The sequence below is a fragment of the Amphiprion ocellaris genome, chromosome 8 (assembly GCF_022539595.1).
Source record: "Amphiprion ocellaris isolate individual 3 ecotype Okinawa chromosome 8, ASM2253959v1, whole genome shotgun sequence".
NCBI classification, from domain to species: Eukaryota; Metazoa; Chordata; class Actinopteri; family Pomacentridae; genus Amphiprion; species Amphiprion ocellaris.
In genome coordinates this window covers 30,704,518-30,723,947 of record NC_072773.1, presented here as the reverse complement: position 1 = coordinate 30,723,947, position 19,430 = coordinate 30,704,518, and the positions used below count along the sequence as shown (strand labels likewise).

At 41.5% G+C, this 19,430-nt stretch overlaps 1 protein-coding gene across 3 annotated transcripts in view; it reads right to left on the bottom strand.

Annotated features, from left to right (window-relative positions):
* Positions 1-224: 224 nt before the first annotated feature.
* The window catches only part of lrp1ab (low density lipoprotein receptor-related protein 1Ab), a 93,263-nt gene continuing 74,057 nt past the window's right edge, over positions 225-19,430 (bottom strand). The window contains exons 55-90 of one of the 3 annotated variants that reach the window (XM_023269442.3): positions 19,169-19,356; positions 18,041-18,224; positions 17,861-17,946; positions 17,657-17,776; positions 17,336-17,523; positions 15,961-16,166; positions 13,915-14,103; positions 13,357-13,505; positions 13,011-13,104; positions 12,708-12,824; positions 12,392-12,511; positions 12,193-12,315; positions 11,969-12,094; positions 11,745-11,861; positions 10,933-11,039; positions 10,693-10,825; positions 10,296-10,418; positions 10,083-10,205; positions 9,850-9,987; positions 9,613-9,750; positions 9,353-9,472; positions 8,950-9,233; positions 7,626-7,804; positions 7,420-7,526; positions 7,107-7,226; positions 6,826-7,002; positions 6,563-6,703; positions 5,854-6,027; positions 3,797-3,958; positions 3,382-3,553; positions 3,013-3,114; positions 2,857-2,930; positions 2,662-2,752; positions 2,488-2,526; positions 1,660-1,804; positions 225-1,096 (exon numbers count right to left, since the gene is read on the bottom strand). In XM_023269442.3, coding sequence (XP_023125210.2) covers positions 959-1,096; positions 1,660-1,804; positions 2,488-2,526; positions 2,662-2,752; positions 2,857-2,930; positions 3,013-3,114; positions 3,382-3,553; positions 3,797-3,958; positions 5,854-6,027; positions 6,563-6,703; positions 6,826-7,002; positions 7,107-7,226; positions 7,420-7,526; positions 7,626-7,804; positions 8,950-9,233; positions 9,353-9,472; positions 9,613-9,750; positions 9,850-9,987; positions 10,083-10,205; positions 10,296-10,418; positions 10,693-10,825; positions 10,933-11,039; positions 11,745-11,861; positions 11,969-12,094; positions 12,193-12,315; positions 12,392-12,511; positions 12,708-12,824; positions 13,011-13,104; positions 13,357-13,505; positions 13,915-14,103; positions 15,961-16,166; positions 17,336-17,523; positions 17,657-17,776; positions 17,861-17,946; positions 18,041-18,224; positions 19,169-19,356 — 4,994 coding nt within the window. In that variant the 3' untranslated portion in view covers positions 225-958. Of the gene's footprint in view, positions 1,097-1,659; positions 1,805-1,850; positions 2,391-2,487; positions 2,527-2,661; positions 2,753-2,856; positions 2,931-3,012; positions 3,115-3,381; positions 3,554-3,796; positions 3,959-5,853; positions 6,028-6,562; positions 6,704-6,825; positions 7,003-7,106; positions 7,227-7,419; positions 7,527-7,625; positions 7,805-8,949; positions 9,234-9,352; positions 9,473-9,612; positions 9,751-9,849; positions 9,988-10,082; positions 10,206-10,295; positions 10,419-10,692; positions 10,826-10,932; positions 11,040-11,744; positions 11,862-11,968; positions 12,095-12,192; positions 12,316-12,391; positions 12,512-12,707; positions 12,825-13,010; positions 13,105-13,356; positions 13,506-13,914; positions 14,104-15,960; positions 16,167-17,335; positions 17,524-17,656; positions 17,777-17,860; positions 17,947-18,040; positions 18,225-19,168; positions 19,357-19,430 lie in introns of those variants that run through there. The other 2 variants (XM_023269441.3, XM_035947771.2) reach the window with 2 other exon arrangements.

Below are 19,430 nucleotides of genomic sequence, written 5' to 3'. Positions count from 1 at the left end.
CTGACTCATTCATTGCTGACACAGAGCATGTCAATTATACAATGACTTACAAAACTGTTAAAAAGTACAGACTGCTATTTGTTACTGATGTTTGTATTCCTGGGTATATTTTCAAGACACTTTGTTAATAGGTTCATATATAAGGAAATATATATATATATATATATATATATATATATATATATATATATATATATATATATATATATATATATATATATATATATATATATATAAATAAAAAAAACTTTAGTCTGTGCAAGGAGATAAAAGACAATCACTTGAATGTAGTTCTTTGCAACAACGTAACAGACGCCGTCTGCGATGCTGGTCCTCCATGTGTACATGTGCAGTTAAACATCACCTCATTCCTCTCTCAGCCTCCATCTCCCTTCAGACCTCCAGCACTAAACATACATAAACACATAATGTGAAAGACTGAGCTGAACCAGCATCCAGGAAGCATTTATCAGGAGCACTGACAGTTGTCCTCTCTTTCATGAAACAACAAAGACTTGGCAACATTTTCTAGGATGGAACAATATTCTTTTTTCCCCCCTATACAATTCATACAAAAATAAAAAATTAAAATTGTTCCACTACCATTTGTATCTCTCTATCTTTTACATTTGCACAGAGGTAGTGGCTATATGTGTGAGAGAGGAGGGAGAGTTGTGAGGAGGTGAGCAAAATTAAAAAGAACTGAAAAAAAAGTCTATAAAATGTTTCATTTATCCATCACCAGAGGATTTTTTTTTTGTCAAAGAACAAAATATAATACTGCAATCACTTAAAAAAGTAGTCCTTCATTTTATACATTTTATACAGTGTTCTCGCTTTTTTTTTGTTGCTTTTCTTTTCAGTTGGTAAAGGCATAAGATGAGAGAGAGCTTGTCGGCTCAGCACTGGGTTTGGGCAAGGCAGGACAATGTTGGCAGAGTTCAATCCATGCCGAGCTCTATGCCAGCGGGTCACTCATGTCCTCATCGCCCTGGGAGAGAAGCTCCTTCTTTTCATCAGTGCTGGCCAGAGAGTTGCGGCTGTTGTGGGCGCCCATGTACAGGGTGGCATACACTGGGTTGGTGAAGTTGGTGGGCTGCAGAGCAAAGAAGATTACATGGTGGCTCAGGGCACGAGAAAGGCAGAGAGGCTATAAATGTGAGACAAGCATGCACTGCATTAAAAATTATTTTTTATAAATATATATATATATATATATATATATATATATATATATATATATATATATATATATATATATATATATATATATATATATATAAAAAATATATATTTTTAATATTACTTTAATGACTTTGCTCCTGGAACTTTAGTTAAAATTTGCATTATATTTAGATTGCTGGCTCAGGATGTAAGTTTTAAGTTTCGGCTGCCATCCGAATATAAAATAATGGCAAAATATTGCAAAAATAAAGCCCTGCTTATTTTGGATGATTAGAAAAAGTAGAGCAGTTTTATTTGGAGTCAGGACAAACAACATTCCACCTCTGGTATCACAAACTGACATCACAAAAACAGACTTACTAAACTGTAAATATTTGTGTGATTTGACAAAACACTGGCAATATGTTTGAGGATTTATTATATATGATTTGGATGAACTGTCCCTTCAAACAAGAGCGCTCTAAGCTGTGTTACCTTGTCTGGGTCCAAAGCAAAGTCTGAATCCAGGAGCTCCCCGGCGTCATCATCAGGGTCTCCTTCATAGATTTTATACGCAGGGTTCCCGATCTCAACGTTCATGGCTCCGTTTGTCATTCGGTGGTGCTGGAAGCCCTTGGCACTGCAGAAAGACAAATATATAAAAAAGTGGTTAACCATCTAAGCAATAGATTTATACACTATTTGTAGGGAAAAAAACTTAAACAAGTTTCAGTGGCTAGAAAAGTCTCAGAATTTGGGATAAACCAGGTACTGACTCAGCACCAGCTACACACAGTTCACACAACCAAGACATGTATTAAAGGTTGTCAAATGAGCTTTTTTTAATGTCAAAAGGCCATTTGATCAAACCCATGGAATATACTACAGCATGTCTATCGAGGAGAATGCTGGATTTTCACATTGCAAATATTCGGCTGTTTGCAAGCATAGGAACATCGTTCATAGATGCACAGTTGTACGTTTTTATCTGCAAGCACATAGCGGAAGCCTAACATTTACACACGTAAACAAGGAAAGGGATGGAGACGCAAGAAGGATGTAACAGTTCAATTTGTTTGTGCATCAACACCAAAGCTGGTTCAGATAAGAGTCGATACATCCCTGTGTTGCTGGGTTGGAGACCCCATGATGAGAGGCAAACGGGAGATGGCAGGCAAGGACAAACGGACAGATTTCTTCACCGACCAACAGAATGGACAAATGGACTGACAAAAAATAAAGCATAGCCAGTCTGTGTGTTAGGAAAGGGAAGGGAGAGGATTCGTGGGTCAACAGGTGAATTATGTAACCCTATCAAGTTACCGCGAGCACTGAGAACGAGATTTGCCCGGGCATAGAGACCTGGGAGACAGGAAATAGATGTTATCAAAAGGTAAGAGAGAAAGAGAGGCAAGATAGCACAGGTGTGAGGACCAGATGAAAAATGGAGTTTGATTTTTTTTCATTTATAAAAAAAAACCTGAAACCAGAACTCACCCACGCATTCTCCGCTTGTACCACAAGATGGCACCAACCACCAGCAGTGCCAGCAGCAGCAGAAGCACTGGGACAACAATGGAGGCAGTACCTGCAATAGAGCAAATAATGTCAGCAAATAATGTGAGCAAATAGGACCAAAGTGCATGTTTTTATTATCGATACTCTCTGTCGGGAAATGTGCGTGCATCTCACTTCCGCTAGAAGTAGAAGAATCGACAGCAGCAGCCGCAATTTCGCATCTGTATCCTCTCCATCCAGCAGGACACCTAGACACAGCCAGAGTTCCAAAGTGTGTAACTGTGCGAGTCTGACAAGTTCAAGTTTGGGGATGTGGGGGTCATATCTTACTTGCACTGAGGCAGCAGCGAGCGAGGGTCAACTGAACACTGTCCGTTTGCGCAGTAGTCGAAGCAGGTGTAGCAGCTGGGTTGGGTCTGACCGTTGGGACAGCTACACACCCAGACAGACAGACCAACACAGATTTTAAAAAATATAAGTGCCCTTAGGCTCTATTAGAGCAGCAGATTATTGACCAAGCTTTTGAAAATCAAACACAGATCAGAATGTCTATATCCTCTCGGACATGAACTTTTAAAGCGCGTGATGCCAACAGAATGATACGTGACTGTCCTCACATGGTAGTAAACGATCCAAAATAAAAGATAACAAATATTTACAAGTCCAAGTCTCAGAGTCCACATTCCACAGCACGCTTACCTGCAGGAAACCTCTCCTGATGATGACGTCAAACACTTGCCCGTCCCGCAGAATACACATTTGTCCAGCTCGCACTGGTACCCGATGTACTGAGTGGGACACTGGCAGTGTTTTGTGCCATTGGAGGTTTGCAAGCAAGTACCGTCGTTCTCGCAGAAACCTTCACATTTACCTGAAGACGGGAAGGAAGAACAGAGTCATTCTCTCTTCTGTAGGTGGTAGAAGTGGCAGAAAATCTTTTTCAGAACTTCCCAATTCCCAAAAAAATACATTTTTGTCTTCTTTTTTTGGCACAGAGTAGGCTACATATTCAAAGAGGCTGAAAAATCATGAGGATTGTTTTACTATCCATTCACAAACTTCTGCCAAACTCCTTTCAGACAATGTAAAATCATCTCAAAGTGTTGTCACTTACTGTACTGGCACTGGTCTCCCAGGTATTCTGGCAGGCAGCTACAGGTTGGCTGGTTGCCCATATTGACTGAGCAGTTGCCTCCATTCAAGCAGTAGTCCTGACAAGTGTGGAGGTTGCAGTTGGGCCCTGTGAAGCCTTTAGGGCATCTGCAAGTTGGTGCGCCTAAAAAAACAAAAGCGGTAAAATATGAATTAAGAGCCAAAAAAACCATGGACCACATCCACGTGGTCTGGTCCGAAATGCCAGACCGGTCTTCCATGCGATAGAATAAATGAAGGAGCAGAGAGAGCAGGAGTTGGGAACATGTGGAAATCATCTGCTTCATGCTTCTCTGCTGCTGCCTTTTAGCCTGTGATTGCTGTCGCTGATGAATATGCCAGAAAGTTTTCCCAGACATCAAAGAAAGGGAGAAAATTTGAACAATTCCAGCAATTTTCTGAACAAATGAAACATGTTTCCACAGCTGCGATCTGAGGCCTAAATTACTTATAGGAGAAATATTATCCTTTCAAGTGAAATTTGACATTACAAGTTTATTTCTTTTAACACTTGGAGCTCAGTGGAGGCGCTCTGCGTCCAAATTCACATCCTGTCTTCTTTGCAAAATGACTCTCGAAGTATTTACTGCAGCAAGGTGAAGTGCAGATCAAATGAAACTGCACAGCTTAACCTTTCTCACAAAAAAAAATACTTTTACAGCAAATTTAGTCAAAGTTACAACCTGCATGCTGCTGTTCATGTATGTCCACACTCATTATTCTTGTTTGAGTCACTCATAAACTTGTCATTGCACAGACATGTTATTTTCATATCATGAAAAAGAGCTCAGCCACAGCTTTGTAATTACACGTATTTATATATACTGAAAAGATTACATTGTTAAGACAGATGAAATGTCTGCAAAGTACTGTCTTTAGTAAGTTCTTCACCCTTTTCCACACTCCTGCTTCTCAGTTGTATAAGTCCATATGGTGTCATAGCATACTGTGTATTAAAATAAACAGAAAAACTTTTTGGTAATACCAGTTGTTTCTCTGTACACAAAAGAGTAATGCAGTTTTTTAATTATCTCAGCACTGTCTCCAGCATAGGGCTGGCATTAAATCCCATTTTGTATAAAACCTAAATACAAAATTATGGATTTTCTATTTATTGCAATGATTAAAAAGTTGTGGCCAAATGAAGAACTCTGGTTGCTTGTGCACAAGAAGGCAGTGGTGATCCTAGATTCTAGGGGGAATGAGAAAAAATGGCCATTAAGGGCCTCTTTTTTGGGGATAAGAAAGGAAAAAAATGTCAAATGTAGACAAATGTATAATAAAGTGGAGGCTACACTAATTTTTGTTTGGCACTAAGCACATATTTTTCCTACTTCTTAGTCATACAACAGTCCTCTAGCATGGTTCTGATATTTCCCTGTTCCAGATTCCAATCAGATTCCAAATTCAGAAAAGATATCTCTACTTACAGCATTATGTAAAAACACAACAATGTCATAATATGATTTATTTTTCTATATATAAAAACTCTGCAAGTATTATATCATTAATAATGCTTTATCTAGACGACCCAGACTAAAAAAATAAGGTCTGGGGCTCATTGGTGTTAATATTTTACCAATTAAAGACATTTCTACAATAAGGGAAAAAGGTTTACACTTTTAGTTTAGCTTGTTAGCATAAGATCATTTCCTAATCAACCCTCAATGCAAAATGCAGCTGAGGAATATGGTAATGTGATAAGTTTAACATATATCTGATCATAAAACAAAGCACTGGACAAATTGAAATTTTGGCTCAAAGAAGGCACTAAAGGCAGTGACAAGGAATCAAGCTATGATGGTCTGTGCCAAATTATATGGCAGCCCATTTAACTATTATTTCCCAGAAAGTAACAAATGTCATCCCTAATGGTAGATTCATCCTCTGGGGACCATGAATGGGACCGTTCATGTCAATGAACCCCAAAAGCTGTCGGGATACTTCAGCCGGCAGGCAGACCAGCAGGCAGAGTAACGCTACTTTACCTTACTAACCGTCACAAAGACTGACCCTTACCTGTGTGAGAAGCAGTGCAGGTGCCTCCGTTCTTGCAGTAATCCCTACACTGGTTGATCTCACATCTCTCCCCGGTATAGCTGGGCTGGCAGCGACACTTGGCCACCTGACGGGCGTTGAGGAAGCAGCTTCCACCGTTCTGACACTGAATATTGCAGGGCCCTGAGGGGGGAGCTGTGGAAGGAGGCAATATACTGAATGTGAGAGTGGAATTGCAGCTGTTTGTACATATACACAAGTGTATATTAGGATAAAATCACAGGTGCACATTCTCATGTATATAACGTATTTTGGTCTAATATACTCCGACATTATTTCCAGTCACATTAGTGTTGAAATAATCAAAGAAACCCTCCTGGTTGGGTATTGCCTTTATTTTTTTCACACCTGGACCCTCTAATGTTTTAATATACACTATCTTTATATATCTATTTTGCTTTCTCATTGTTAAAGTGAACAAGTTTTGCTTTTTTGTCGATCAGGGGTGGTGATATGTAGTATGCACCTGCTGTATGTTTACTTATCAACACATACGCTCTGCTGCATTTACACACGCAAATAACTCAAGAAAGTCACAATAACAATACAAAATACAAAAAGAATAACACCCAAAAATAGTAACTAGAAAATAATACATCTACATAATACATCCAAATCTGCATTTATTTTTTTTTGTGCAAATTTGGGGAGACTCTGTGTGCAGACTCACAGAAAGGCGACTGCGTGGGGCTCGGTCTCTCCACACATGTGCCGTTGTCTGCGACGTAGTTGTTTGGGCAGGTGCATACCGGTCCGCTGGGGCTGAGCAGACACAGCCACTCGCATTTTTTCCTGTCACACGGGTTCGTCACTGGTGCAGAGGGAAACAAGACATCCAGTGAGTAAATTTGCACAGCGTGTACAAAAACAAAAATATCGAACCCGCACACTATGTGAAGAAAAATCCTGTGAAAACGTGCGATGGACTCTCACTCTCTGGCTGCTTGTAGCGGTGGTACAGGACGATGTCGGTGGCGTGGTTGATGCCTGTGGTGAGATTCTCCATACCGCCTTTGCCAAACTTGTTGACTCGGAAGACAAAGTTGTTTATATATGTGACGCCATATATGTAGTCCTCGAAGATGTCTATGCTGAATGGATGGAGCAGGTCTAGAAATGAGAGACAAGAGAAAAAAAAAGAGCAAACAATGTGTTAATATCAGATTGCTAAACTTTCATGGATGGAAACTGTTTTGCTGTAGAGAGAACTCAACTGTTTTTGATGCCGGAGACAGCGATGACAGGATCAGAGCCGTCCAGACGAACACTGCCAATGACTGACAGTTTGGCATCTGCCCAGTAGAGACGCTCGTTGAAGTAGTCCACAGCCAAACCTGCACAGGTACGATGGAAGAGCCTTAAAGACGTGGACATCTGAAAACTTTTTGTGAAGGTTTTCTGGGGCAGTTTGCAGAATCTAAAGATGTCTAACTGTGATTGTGAAGCAAGGAGTCACTGAGAAAGAACAACATGTTTTCCTTTCCTTGGAAAAATTAATAAATCGTATGGTGTTGATGCAGTACTGACCTGTGGGCCACTGGATGTTCTCATGGACCAAAGTTTGTCTTAGAGTGCCGTCCATGGCGGCGGTCTCAATTTTCGGGTGGTTCCCCCAGTCTGCCCAGTACATGGTGCTGAAGAGAAGCACAGTTAAGAACACACAATTACAAAACATACGACAAAAGATAGAAATGCCTTGATAGAAATCAAATATTTGACATCTTTTCTCTTACCCTCTCTGTGGATCCACTACGATTGCATACGGCTCGTCTATCATGCCAGAGATGAGGGTCTTGCAGTGCTGTCCCGACATCTGAGCCACTTCAATTACATCTCGACCTGAGTCGGTCCAGTACAGGTTTCCAGCCACCCAGTCCACAGCTATACCACGAGGCATCTTCAGCTCTTTGATCTGGATGTGAGCAGAAAGACCTTTACAGACTGCTCATGTGCATGTGACTTAGGGCTGCAGCTTCTGATTATTTTAGTAATCGAGTATTCTATCGATTATACAGCATCAAAAGCAGAAGTGAGCGCACTGTGCAACAGAAATAACTGTCCTGGTGGAACATAGTATAGTATAGGAGTATTTAACTAAAACTCAAAGCCATTGGAACCCCACATGTATTTAGATGCAGAAATGACATAAACATGTTTTTATGTTTGGTCCATTTACTCTTCTGGAACTGCAGTTGATAGAACACAAATTAGAAAACTGATCAGTTTATTAGTATTTATTGCTGAGAATATTCAATCAGTAACATTAGTTTCACTTTGATTTAGCCACAAATTAAAGTGATTTCCTTCATTATGAGACAGTGTCAGACCTACATGCACTTCAATACAATATCATGTCTGAATATATGAATTGTGCAGCTGTCTCTTAGAAATAATCAGCTGCATTGATTGGTAAAATAAATATATTAACACGTTTGACAGTTTTCTACTAGCATTCCTGTCTTACATCATTTCCAGCCACAGTACTTTTAACCATCAAATATTTTTATATTCCTCACTGTTCTCTTTTAAAACAACCTGTTGAATGAAGCAGGTGAACACAATCGTTTCCTTTTGTGCGGAAAACGGGACAAATGATGCGTTAAATGCTCCTGTTTGTGAGGACGAGTTTGAAGCAGAAAGTCTGAGTTAACAAAGAAAATTGAAAACCTCCTTTGTGATATCTGTTAACTCTGAAGTTTTAGTTTTTGTCGAGCCGACTCACACAAAGAAAGCCTGACTATGTCAAACTGCCTTCGTAGTTCAGCCTCTGATCTGTTAATCGCCGTAAACACTAGAAAAGCTGCGCTAGTGAAATAGAAGCATCCCATCAAATTTAAAATCCCCTTGTAATTTATTAATTATAGGTCCGGGTCCGTATAGGATGGAGTCTGGGACCGCCAGTTAGTGAGCAGAGGTCTAGTATGTAGTGGATTAAACGAAGTCTTGAATTTTGCCTCGAGGAATTTTAGTCAGCGAATTACTCGAATGACTCGTTTCAGCCTTAAGGTGACTTGAGTGTACTGGTATCAGTTTCTGCACGTATCTGACGATTCTTACCTGCAGGTTGGTGATCCTGCCTTCGCTCTGGCGCCGGTTTCTGTGAGAGTTAGAAGAAGACGAGGATGTGGACAGTCCTGGAAGTTCGTAGGAGGAGATGCGGCCCGTGTGCCAGTTGGTCCAGAAGATGCGGTTGGTTTTGACATGCAGGTCCATGGCGTCGATACGCACGCTGGCGTCACCCTGGAATGTCTGCTCGTAGCGCCAGTTGGGCATGCCGGGGTCCAGGCTGCGGATTTCGTTGTCGTCAGCGATGTAGAGAACCTGCCGACTGCTGTTCATGTCTGGGAGGACAAGAGTGAAGGTCACAATCATGGCACTGAAATAAATAAATAATATGAGAGCTGAAAAAATACCCTAAAAGACAGGCAGCGTGTAAAATAGATGCAGTTCTGGTGCTTACTGTCAGCCTTGCAGGTGTCATTGATCCTGGTGAAGTACTTGTGGCAGCTGCATTTGTAGGAGCCTTTGGTGTTGTTGCACATGTGGGAACACACTCCGAACTGTAGACACTCATTCTTATCTAAAGAATGGAGAGCCAAATGAAAATCAGATCAAACAGACAAATATTACTCCTCATCTATAAAGTGTAAAACATCTGCTATGTCTTAATATCTTAAGTGAGACATTATCTGTCATAGCATGTTTTTTCTGCGTGTATACCTCCACATGTGTGGTGTCCCGTCTTCTGGAAGCCTGGTTTGCAGGAGCAGAAGGAATCTGTGCCGTTGGTGACGCAGTGGGCTTCATCTCCATCACCACACTGAGTCCTGTTACTGCGACAGTCATTTAGCTTTGTGTCTGCAAATGAACATGCAAGAGACAGATGAGTCAGTGAATTTAAAAATGATACTCAGATCTGTGATCACTTATAATATAGGAAAAAAAATAAAAAGGCACCTTTCTTGCAAATGACCTCATCAGAGCCATAGTCCTCGCAATCATTGAAGAAGTTACAGCGCAGAGTGGAGCTGATGCATCTGCCGTTATTACAAAGGAACTCATCCTTCTCACATGTGGGAACAGCTGGAGTGGTTTCTGTAGACAGATACATGTCAGCTCGTCTTTAATCAAAGTGGAAAAAATAGAAGATTTCACGAACCAAATTATGGAACAACAATTCCTCAACTTACGGCAGTTCAGTTCATCAGAGTTGTCGCCGCAGTTGCTCACTCCGTCGCACCTCTTTGACACTTGCAGACACACACGGTCATTTTGGCAGCGGAACGCTCTGGTGGGCGGACACTGGAACTTCCCTGAGAGCCGAACGGAGAGAGAGAAATACATCAGGACAAAAGATGAAGACTGACAGACTAAATGTGTGAGACTCACAACCCTGCACTCACTGCATTCATCTGGATTCTCGTCTGAGTTGTCCCCACAGTCATCCTCTCCGTCACACTTCCAGGCGAGGGGTTTACACAGAGTGTTGTTACACTGGAACTCGTCCAGAGGGCAGTGACGCCCCACTGAGAGAAACAGGAAGCGAGATTTTTACTACTGGTGTGTGTGTGTGTGTGTGTGTGTGTGTGTGTGTGTGTGTGTGTGTGTGTGTGTGTGGAGAATCTGATAAATGACATTGATGTTGTAGAATCATAATCACACAATTATGTCTCAATAAATTTTAATTGATTTATTCATTTTATCTTACACCGATGCAGACAAATTAAAAACAAATATTTGAATAAAGGTAGATGACAATAAAATTGAAAGCAGAGCATACACCCACAAAAAGACACCTACCAGCACCGCCACAGTTCTCCTCATCGCTGCCGTCCATGCAGTCTGGGTCGGCGTCGCATCGCCAGCGGATCGGGATACAGTGTTTGTTCTTACACTGGAAGTGGTCGTTGTCACACCTCACGTCACAGCCATCCTAAAGAAACGAACTGAGCATTAGCTTTTTTTATACTCACAAATGAAAAATCAACACCATACTATTTTTTAAAAACACCGTATCCCCCAAACATGAAGTCTCTGCACCTCATCGGATCCATCAGCGCAGTCATGGTCTCCATCGCACTTCCACCTCCCGGCAATGCAGCGGCCATTTGTGCAGGCAAACTCACTCTCTGAACATTGTCGAGGCTCTACAGAGTGGAAGAAAAAACAAGGTCTGAGACAAGACTGGCAAAGAAAGAAGGCAGTTTTAGCCTTCAGCAAAGCACAAGGCAAGAGTGCAACACTTATAGGGATGACACTGCAGGGGATGATGTGAGAAAGTGAAAGGAGCTCAGTGAGACTCAATGTTTTTTTAAACTGTTTTTAATACAACCAATTCCATTTGAGTGTTTCAAATATATTTGTGATTTTTGTGGTCATATATAAAACTAGCAACAAAAATAAAGTGTGTTTTCAGTGGCATGTAGTGGCAAAACGGATACAGCGCCACTGTGTTACCAAATGAGTCCTACAGAGCTCAGTTTTTCAGACTCTCACAGGTTGGTTGAGATCACACTGGGACATGAAAATGAAGACAGAATGGAGTAAAAGACACAGCAGAGATGCGACACTGAATATGGGAGTGGTTCACCTATGCAGGTGAACTAACTTACCTCTGGCTCATACCAACAGGACAGTATGAAATGAAACAAATATCAGATGAGGTGAAATGCATCACAGTGAATGAGCAATGAATTAGCACTGAACAAGTGTCTTAGCACACACAGTTTGAAAGTTCAAAGTGTTACCATTGGAAAAGTCATGAGCGTAAGTGACAGTGGACAAGGTGAGCTAACTGATGCTGATAGTATGTAGAAAGGAGGCATTGTTTTTAAGCAAAAGTGACACCCAACTGCACTCGTCTTCATCTGAGTTGTCGCCGCAGTCGTTGTCGTAGTCGCACTGCCAGCGGCCCGGTACGCAGCGGTTGTTCTTACACCGGAACTGATACGGCTCACACGTCCTCTCAGCTGTGCAAATCACACAAAATGTCATCGTCATGAAAATCCAAACAGAAGGAACAAAATCTGGACCCATAAATGCATCTGCCCACATTTAAATGAGAGGATATTCTTACCACACTCCTCTTTCGGCTCGTCTGACGCATCGCCACAGTCGTCCTCGCCGTCACACTTCCAGCGAGCAGGGATGCAGCGGCCGGAGTCTTTGCACCGGAATTCGTCCACACCGCAAGTCATCTGGGCTGGAAATGGAAACACATGGGGTCACTAACACTGACAGCCAATTAGGACGACTCAGAATTAGTAATATGCAACAACAAAAAAAAGAGGGGAGTCTTACTGCAATTGGCAGGTTCATCTGATCCGTCCACACAGTCGTTGTCACGGTCACACACCCATACGCGAGGGATGCAGCGTTTGGTGATGGCGCACTGGAACTGGGTGGGCGCACACGTAACCTCAGCTGTGGGAAGAAGAAACTGACTATAGTAACAGTGGAATGGAAGCAGAGAAAAGCAGAACAAGGAGGAGATACTCACGACAGTCCTTCTCGTCCTCTCCTTCTCCGCAGTTGTCCTGGCCGTTGCAGCGGAAGATACCAGGGATGCAGCGGCTTGGGTGGGAACATTTAAACTGGCTGGGCAGGCAAACGTGAATATCTGCAGTGCAGCGACACACAGAGAGACAGTCACAAAAAGAGGAAACGGATCTGATGTTTATCAGACCTGAATATTAAAGCATTGTGTCATATTATATAAGAAAAACAGGTAATCAATTGTGTTATTTTTGTACTTGTTACTAGTATTTTGGGGGTGACATACATTAATAACTGTATATTAAAATAACGTGACATACCGCAGTTGGCCTCGTCTGAGTTGTCCTGGCAGTCATTGTCTCCATCACAGATGTATGCAGGGTTGGTGCAGATCCCTGTACCACACTGAAACTGCCCCGGTCTGCATTTGAACACCGCTGCAAAGGAACAAAATAGTTAGTCAAGATCTTACTCAACCTGTCAGACAATATTTCAACATTTCATTATTGTGGAATTGTCCCTTTTCATGTTGATTTATCTCAATAAATTACTGTACATGCATGCACCATGTCAGAGGATTCTGGCACACTACTGTATCTAAATGATCTCTCTCAAACACTTACGGCAGTCCTCTGGCTCATCTGAACGGTCTCCACAATCGTCCTCGGTGTCACATTTCCACCAGAAAGGAATGCACTTGTCATTCTTGCACACAAACTACAACAGAGGGAGAAATGAATCAAAGCGATGAGAGGGCAGCAGAGCTTCACTGCTTCAATGCCGCTGACAGAGACAGAAGCTAACTGGTAACTGTAGCACTAGGCAGCCTGCCAGCTGTCAATAGACAATCACAGGGCATGAGTGGTTTATCAAACAAGCCACAGTGAGCCATTTAGATATGAAAAGCCACTTATCATCTGCAGTCAGTCAGATTTCTATTAAAGATGATTACACAGTCTCCCTCCCTACCTGGCTGGCTGTGCAGTTGGACATGCAGGTGCGCTGATCGTTGGCCAGGTAGAAGTTGGTGGGACAGGCGCACTTGTAGCCTCCTCCGGGAGAGAGGAGGCAGAGGTTACTGCAGCCGCCGTTGTTGGTCTGACATGGGTGGTTGAGCACTGAGGAAGAGGCAGAAAGAGGAAGAAAGTTTTCACCTCATGATATGGTTTTTTTTAGCACAAAGGCTGAGGTTTAATGTTGACTGGATTAACCCTCTAAACCCCAAAGTTTGAAAGTCGTGTTGCTTTTTAAATAAAATAGCATTTATCAGAGCTAGAAAGTGTAGAAACGGAGAAAATTGTTGGATTTTCCAACAGTTTTTGTAGTGAAAAATGAGTCCACGATGAGTAAAAAAACGTCCAGAAACTGAGGGCGGTTCAGAGGATTAAAGCAGGGAAATTTTGAATTATACACGTATAAAAATATGTGTCTTAGCTTTGGAATATTTTAAGGAAAAAAAAAACACACAAACACAAGCTGAACCAAGTTTTTTTCAGTGAAATTCCCCAACCTGTATTTATTTCTTACCCTCTGGCTGCCGGTAGGGATGGTAAATGTGAATGTCCATGGGTCGATGCAGGGTGCTGATCAGGGTGGACTTGTTGGTGCCCAGAGACTTATGAGCTCTGTTGATGGACTTTGTCTCCCAGTCGGTCCAGTAGATGTACTCCTCAAACAGCGTCATGGCAAAGATGTGAGGGATGTCTTGGCTAAGAACTGTGAGGACACGAATAACAAATCAGCCACATTTTTTATGAGGAAATATAATGAGTCTCACTGAAGGTTTAACACTGTATATGAAGTACAATTGTAAGACTTAAATTTTTTCTGCAACTTTTTCTGACTGTTTTTAGCTTAAAAATGCTCTTAAATGGTCAACGGTGAAGTGAAGCGGAGAAGTGTGAAAACAACACACAACTCTTTACTGAAATTAGTTTGAAAATCAGATAAATTCTTGACTTTCCCCATTAATATTACATGTTTCAAACTTCTGTGATATACTGGAAATACAGTGAACATATGCAATGACTTTAGCAATTACAGATTTCATATTCTTGCTGTTTTGCAACAAGAAACTAATGTAAACTATTGTAAAACTGAAGCAGGGTGGGGTTCATGTCTACAGTGGCTCCACTACATCTGTGTGTTATGTAATGGGTTCTACACCTCATTAGCTTTTACACTCTAAATTGCACTTTTTCTGCCCCCATACACTTATCATTGAATGCGCTTGCTCTCAGTGTTTGAGCTTGGTGTGTTACAGAAACACACCACAGCAATCCAAATACGTCACTTACTTACAGACTTGCGAACGTGTGGCGCAAGTTTAGAACACTTCGCCGGTAAATTACCGTGGTTTCAGCATTGATTTTTAACAAACAATGTGCGTTAAGAAAATGTAAATCTCATCGCGTGATTGCAGTTTCACAGAGCCGGGTTGACCTGAGATTCCTATTAGTCAGATTAGCTTGAATCGCCCTTTGGTTCATCCTTATCAGAATATAAACAGACCTACTTTTGCTCTGCAAACGCAAACAAGGCCACACTGGTGCTTTGTGATGCATGTGTGTATCCAAGGATGGGTGAATAACTTGCTGGGTGCACTACTAGTCAAAGTTAATACAAGGTTATGTCACAATATGTTATGAATTGCTTTTGTCATTGTGTATGAAAAGCAGTTTTCTTTCAGTATGCTTTCACCAGCACAGTTTTCTCGTATCGGATGAAAAACTGCATAATCAAAACTTGTATGTAGCGCTTAACTGTTCAGAAGTGTACATTGTAGATTGTACTCCAACCCACACATCTGCAATACCATGTTATGTACATTCTTTATTGAATAAATAATGGGATGCCAAAGCTGTCTATATGTGTTGAGCAGAGTTTAGCAAATGTGGGGTGATAAAAATTCAATGCAGACGCCCAGTGAGAATTCCTGCGTGCTGGGTTGGCTGACAATATCAACTATTGTAGCCAGCGTGCTAAACAACTGAGCGCTATGCAGACGTCATACACGCTAGAGGCCTCACTTACTGGAACAATCTGCCCTATTCAAGGATTCTGTCCTCCAGGCTTGTGGTTCAGGACTCCCAGCCCAGCGGACAACCATCGAACCAGCCTGCTTGTGCTTAGTGGCTCCCTAACAAATGTGTGTTTGTATGCATGACCAGAGGTAAATCATTCAGTTGACAGGACCATTAGCCCATCAACCAAAGAAATTTAATCACAGACATATCCAATCTGTGTTTCACTTCCACTGTGGTCTTGTAATAAAGAGCTTCTCAGATTAAGTGAAGAAGATTAAAAAAAAAAAAAAAAACGTATAAAGCTTCCAAATTCCCTGTCAGGTTTATTTGAAAAGACTAAATCAATAAAAATAAAAAATTATGCTTGCAGTTTAGCTAATTGTTGGGACTTATCCAACAATTGCTTGATCATCAAAAAGACAATGTTAACGAGAGCATACTGGATCACATTTTTACAGACCAATAAATAGGTTGAAACATGTAGCTGAAGTCTCACAGAAGTAAGATCAAGTTGAGTAAGAAAAACCTGTGTGAACTGGTTTGTTACCTGTGTGTCTGCTGGTGCCATCCAGGCTGGCAAACGCGATGTAGTCCTCCCTGGCATCGGCCCAGTATATCCGGTCATTGATGAAGTCCAGGGTGAGTCCGTTGGGCCAAGTGATTTTATCCTCAATGATGACACTTCTGTTGGTGCCGTCCATCCCAATTCTCCCAATGTGGGGGTTGTCACCCCAGTCAGACCAGTAGAGGTACCTAACAGCAGTGGATAAGGATTATTTACATGACAACTCTCCATTTAAATATCACTGAAGCTTTCTTAATTTTAAAAGTTAAAATAATGCCATGACCCAAAAAAGGATTTTTATAAATATTTGCAATTGAGACACTATCTCCAGAAACATAGCGAATGAGAAAGAATAAGCAAAGACCCAACCAAGGTTGAAGAACTGTTCATGTCATTTTCAGAGGAAGAATCCAAAAAAGGGCTGATTTCAAAAATACATAAAGCACTACAAAATGCATGACAATAATGTGGATGTTAAAGAAAGATGGGAATTGGAAGCAAATGTAATAATAACGAATGATGATTGGGAGTAAATGTTCGGATCTGGACATGAATTAACAAACAGTCCAACGTGGAGGGAGTTCGATTGAAAAGTGAAGATGTGTTACTTTAATACCCCATGTGTCATTGCAAAATATAGTAAAACATCAGATCTGTGTTGGAGGAACTGTGGCATGGTGGGTGACTTCACTCATATATTTTGGGATTGCCTGAAGATCATAGACTTTTGGAGATGTGTGAAAACAGAAATAAAAAAAATTCTAGGTACTAATCTCCATCTTGACCAAACCCTGTATATACTTGGGATATTACCTGAAGATTTGATAGACAGAGAAAGTAGATACCTATTCTGAGTGCTGCTCTTGATAGCAAAGAAAATGATCTCAGTCAATTGGTTGAAGCCACATCCCCCAACATAATGCAATGGACAGACACAGCAAAAATGTTTTTATTATGGAAAAAGTTACAGCAAGACTACAACTGAAACTAGAAAAATTTGAGAGAAGATGGAAACCGATACTACAAGCGATACCAGAGCTCTATCTCTTTTTTTCAAAATGTATTTATTTTATTTACATGATATGATTTTTAGTTGCTTAGTGACCTGTGCTAGTGAATATTAGAGAGAAGTCAAAATTCAAGATTGTTGTTGGTGTCTGTGTAAAATATGTGATCTTAATTTGTGTTTGACTTGTATGGAAAGGAGATATTATCAACGTGATATGGACTGAGTAGTTTGTAAACTGTGGTGGTGTGATTTTTGTACATCTTCATCTGTTATTACGTATGTGGAATAAATAAAAAGCGAAAAAAATAGATAAATAAATAATGCCATGAGATGAGCTAGGTTTCTTACCCATAGCGTACGTCCAAAGCCACAGCACGCGGTTCCCTCAAGCCGCTGTTGACCAGCACAGTCCGATAGGCCCCGTTGAGTTTTGACACCTCGATGGTGTCCCGGCCTTTGTCACACCAGTACAAGTTTCCACCAACCCAGTCCACTGCCAAACCATCTGGATTACTGAGGGAGGTTCTGTGCAAAACCTGCCAAGTGTATCAGTCAAACGATAAGAAAATGAGAACGTTTCCAAGAATATTGTTCAAAATGTGCTTGTTGAAGCAATTATCCAGTGGAACACAATAAATGAAGCTTGATTGTTAGATTTCCTCCACTCACCTCCATGTTGCTGCCGTTCATGCGCATGCGTCGGATCATGCTGCCCTGAGTGGTGACATCCGTCCAGTAGATCATCTGCTCTGCATAGTGGAAGTCCAACGCCACCGCATTATTGAGGCCCTGAAAAAAATGAGGCAGGTACAGGATTAGAAGACATACAGAGGACGAGCAATATAAACTCAAACTGAGAGCCACGTGTCTCACCTGCTTTATAAGAGTGTAGTTGGAACCGTCCAGGTTGAGTTTTCTCAGGTAGTAGCGATTGGCAAAGATCAAGTAGGGCTCCTCTTCTACACACACATACCAGACAGAAAACACACGCTTCAGGACTGAGTCGGCTATGAGTAAGTAGTGGAATATAAAACACAGACGTGCGTGCCTTACCCGATGTGGACTTGCAGATGGTGGGGTCATTGGGGCTGAGCTCAAAGCCGTCCACGCAGAGACAGTGGAAGCTGCCGTGTGTGTTGATGCAGCGCTGAGAGCAGGGGTAGGTGGTCGTACACTCATCTATATCCACACACGTCTTCCCATCGCGCTTCAGCTGGAAACCAGGATGACACCTGCACTAAAGGGGCCAAGAGCAAAGGAAATATGTCAAAATCTCATAGCCTGAGGATTGTGGCAGTTCTCACTTTAAGTCTGGACCACTTCCAACAACCTGCCACTCTGTCAGAAAAACTCTCAGTCAACCTGGGAGATGTGTTTCACCTTCAACCAACAAGCTTAATTTCTGCTCCATTTTTATGTAAATTGGCAGTACTCTCTTAAAACTGACATGAAATCCAGTTGCTGCTGTCAAGTAAGCTGCATAAAAAGCTCCAAATCTCGTTTACAAAGTTGTCTCACAACAGGCAAAACATAAGCCGACATCCAATATGTTTGTAGAAATAAGTGGCACCAACATCATCTTAGCATAAGGCACGGTTAAAACATGTATTCATTACTAGACAAAATCAGCTTGAAATGTCACTTTTCATAAGCACGTCTGTGTTCTGGAAGGACACCAACACACACTCTCACACTTTCAAATACTCCTTTGCCAACATGTGGGAATTTGCTGTCTACTAATGTGGTACATGCAGAGAGGAAGTCACACTGCTGGAAAAACCTGCGATGGTGAAGTGACAGTAAGAATTATTAAATGTTGTACAAACACTGAACTTATAATCACTCAATCTGACATCCTGGACATCCCTGCCTGAATGAAATGGCGCACAAAGTCTGTCGTACCATTATTAAATGCAGCTCTGACCACAGGAGAGTTCACACAGAGTTCATGCTGTTCTAAGACGAGCCCCTTACCTTCAAGAACTGCAGACCAAACATGGTTTTGTCTTACATAACTGCATGCTTGAAGTGAGGGGCTGCCAATCATTAATAATATTTTCTCATCCAACTAAAATGTGTCAGTCAATCAAATAATTTGTCTATTTTTTTTAGCTGATTTCTGGCAGAAATCAATTAGAAAGTGGAGGGAAAAAGGTTGAAATAACTAATTAGATGGCTTACCTTGAAGCCAATCTTGAGGTCATCGCAGAGCTGGGAGCAGCCACTCAGCTTACTGTTGAGACACTCGTTGATGAAGCAGTTGAGTTCATCAGAGCCGTCACCGCAGTCGTCGTTGCGATCACACAGCAGAGTCTCATTTAAGCACTTCCCATTATGGCACATGAAGGCTGAATCATTACACGTCCTCTCTGAAACCATATTCAAACATTATGTTGGATTAGAATCGCTTTGCGGTTAAACCTCCATGAACAAGAAGCGTCAC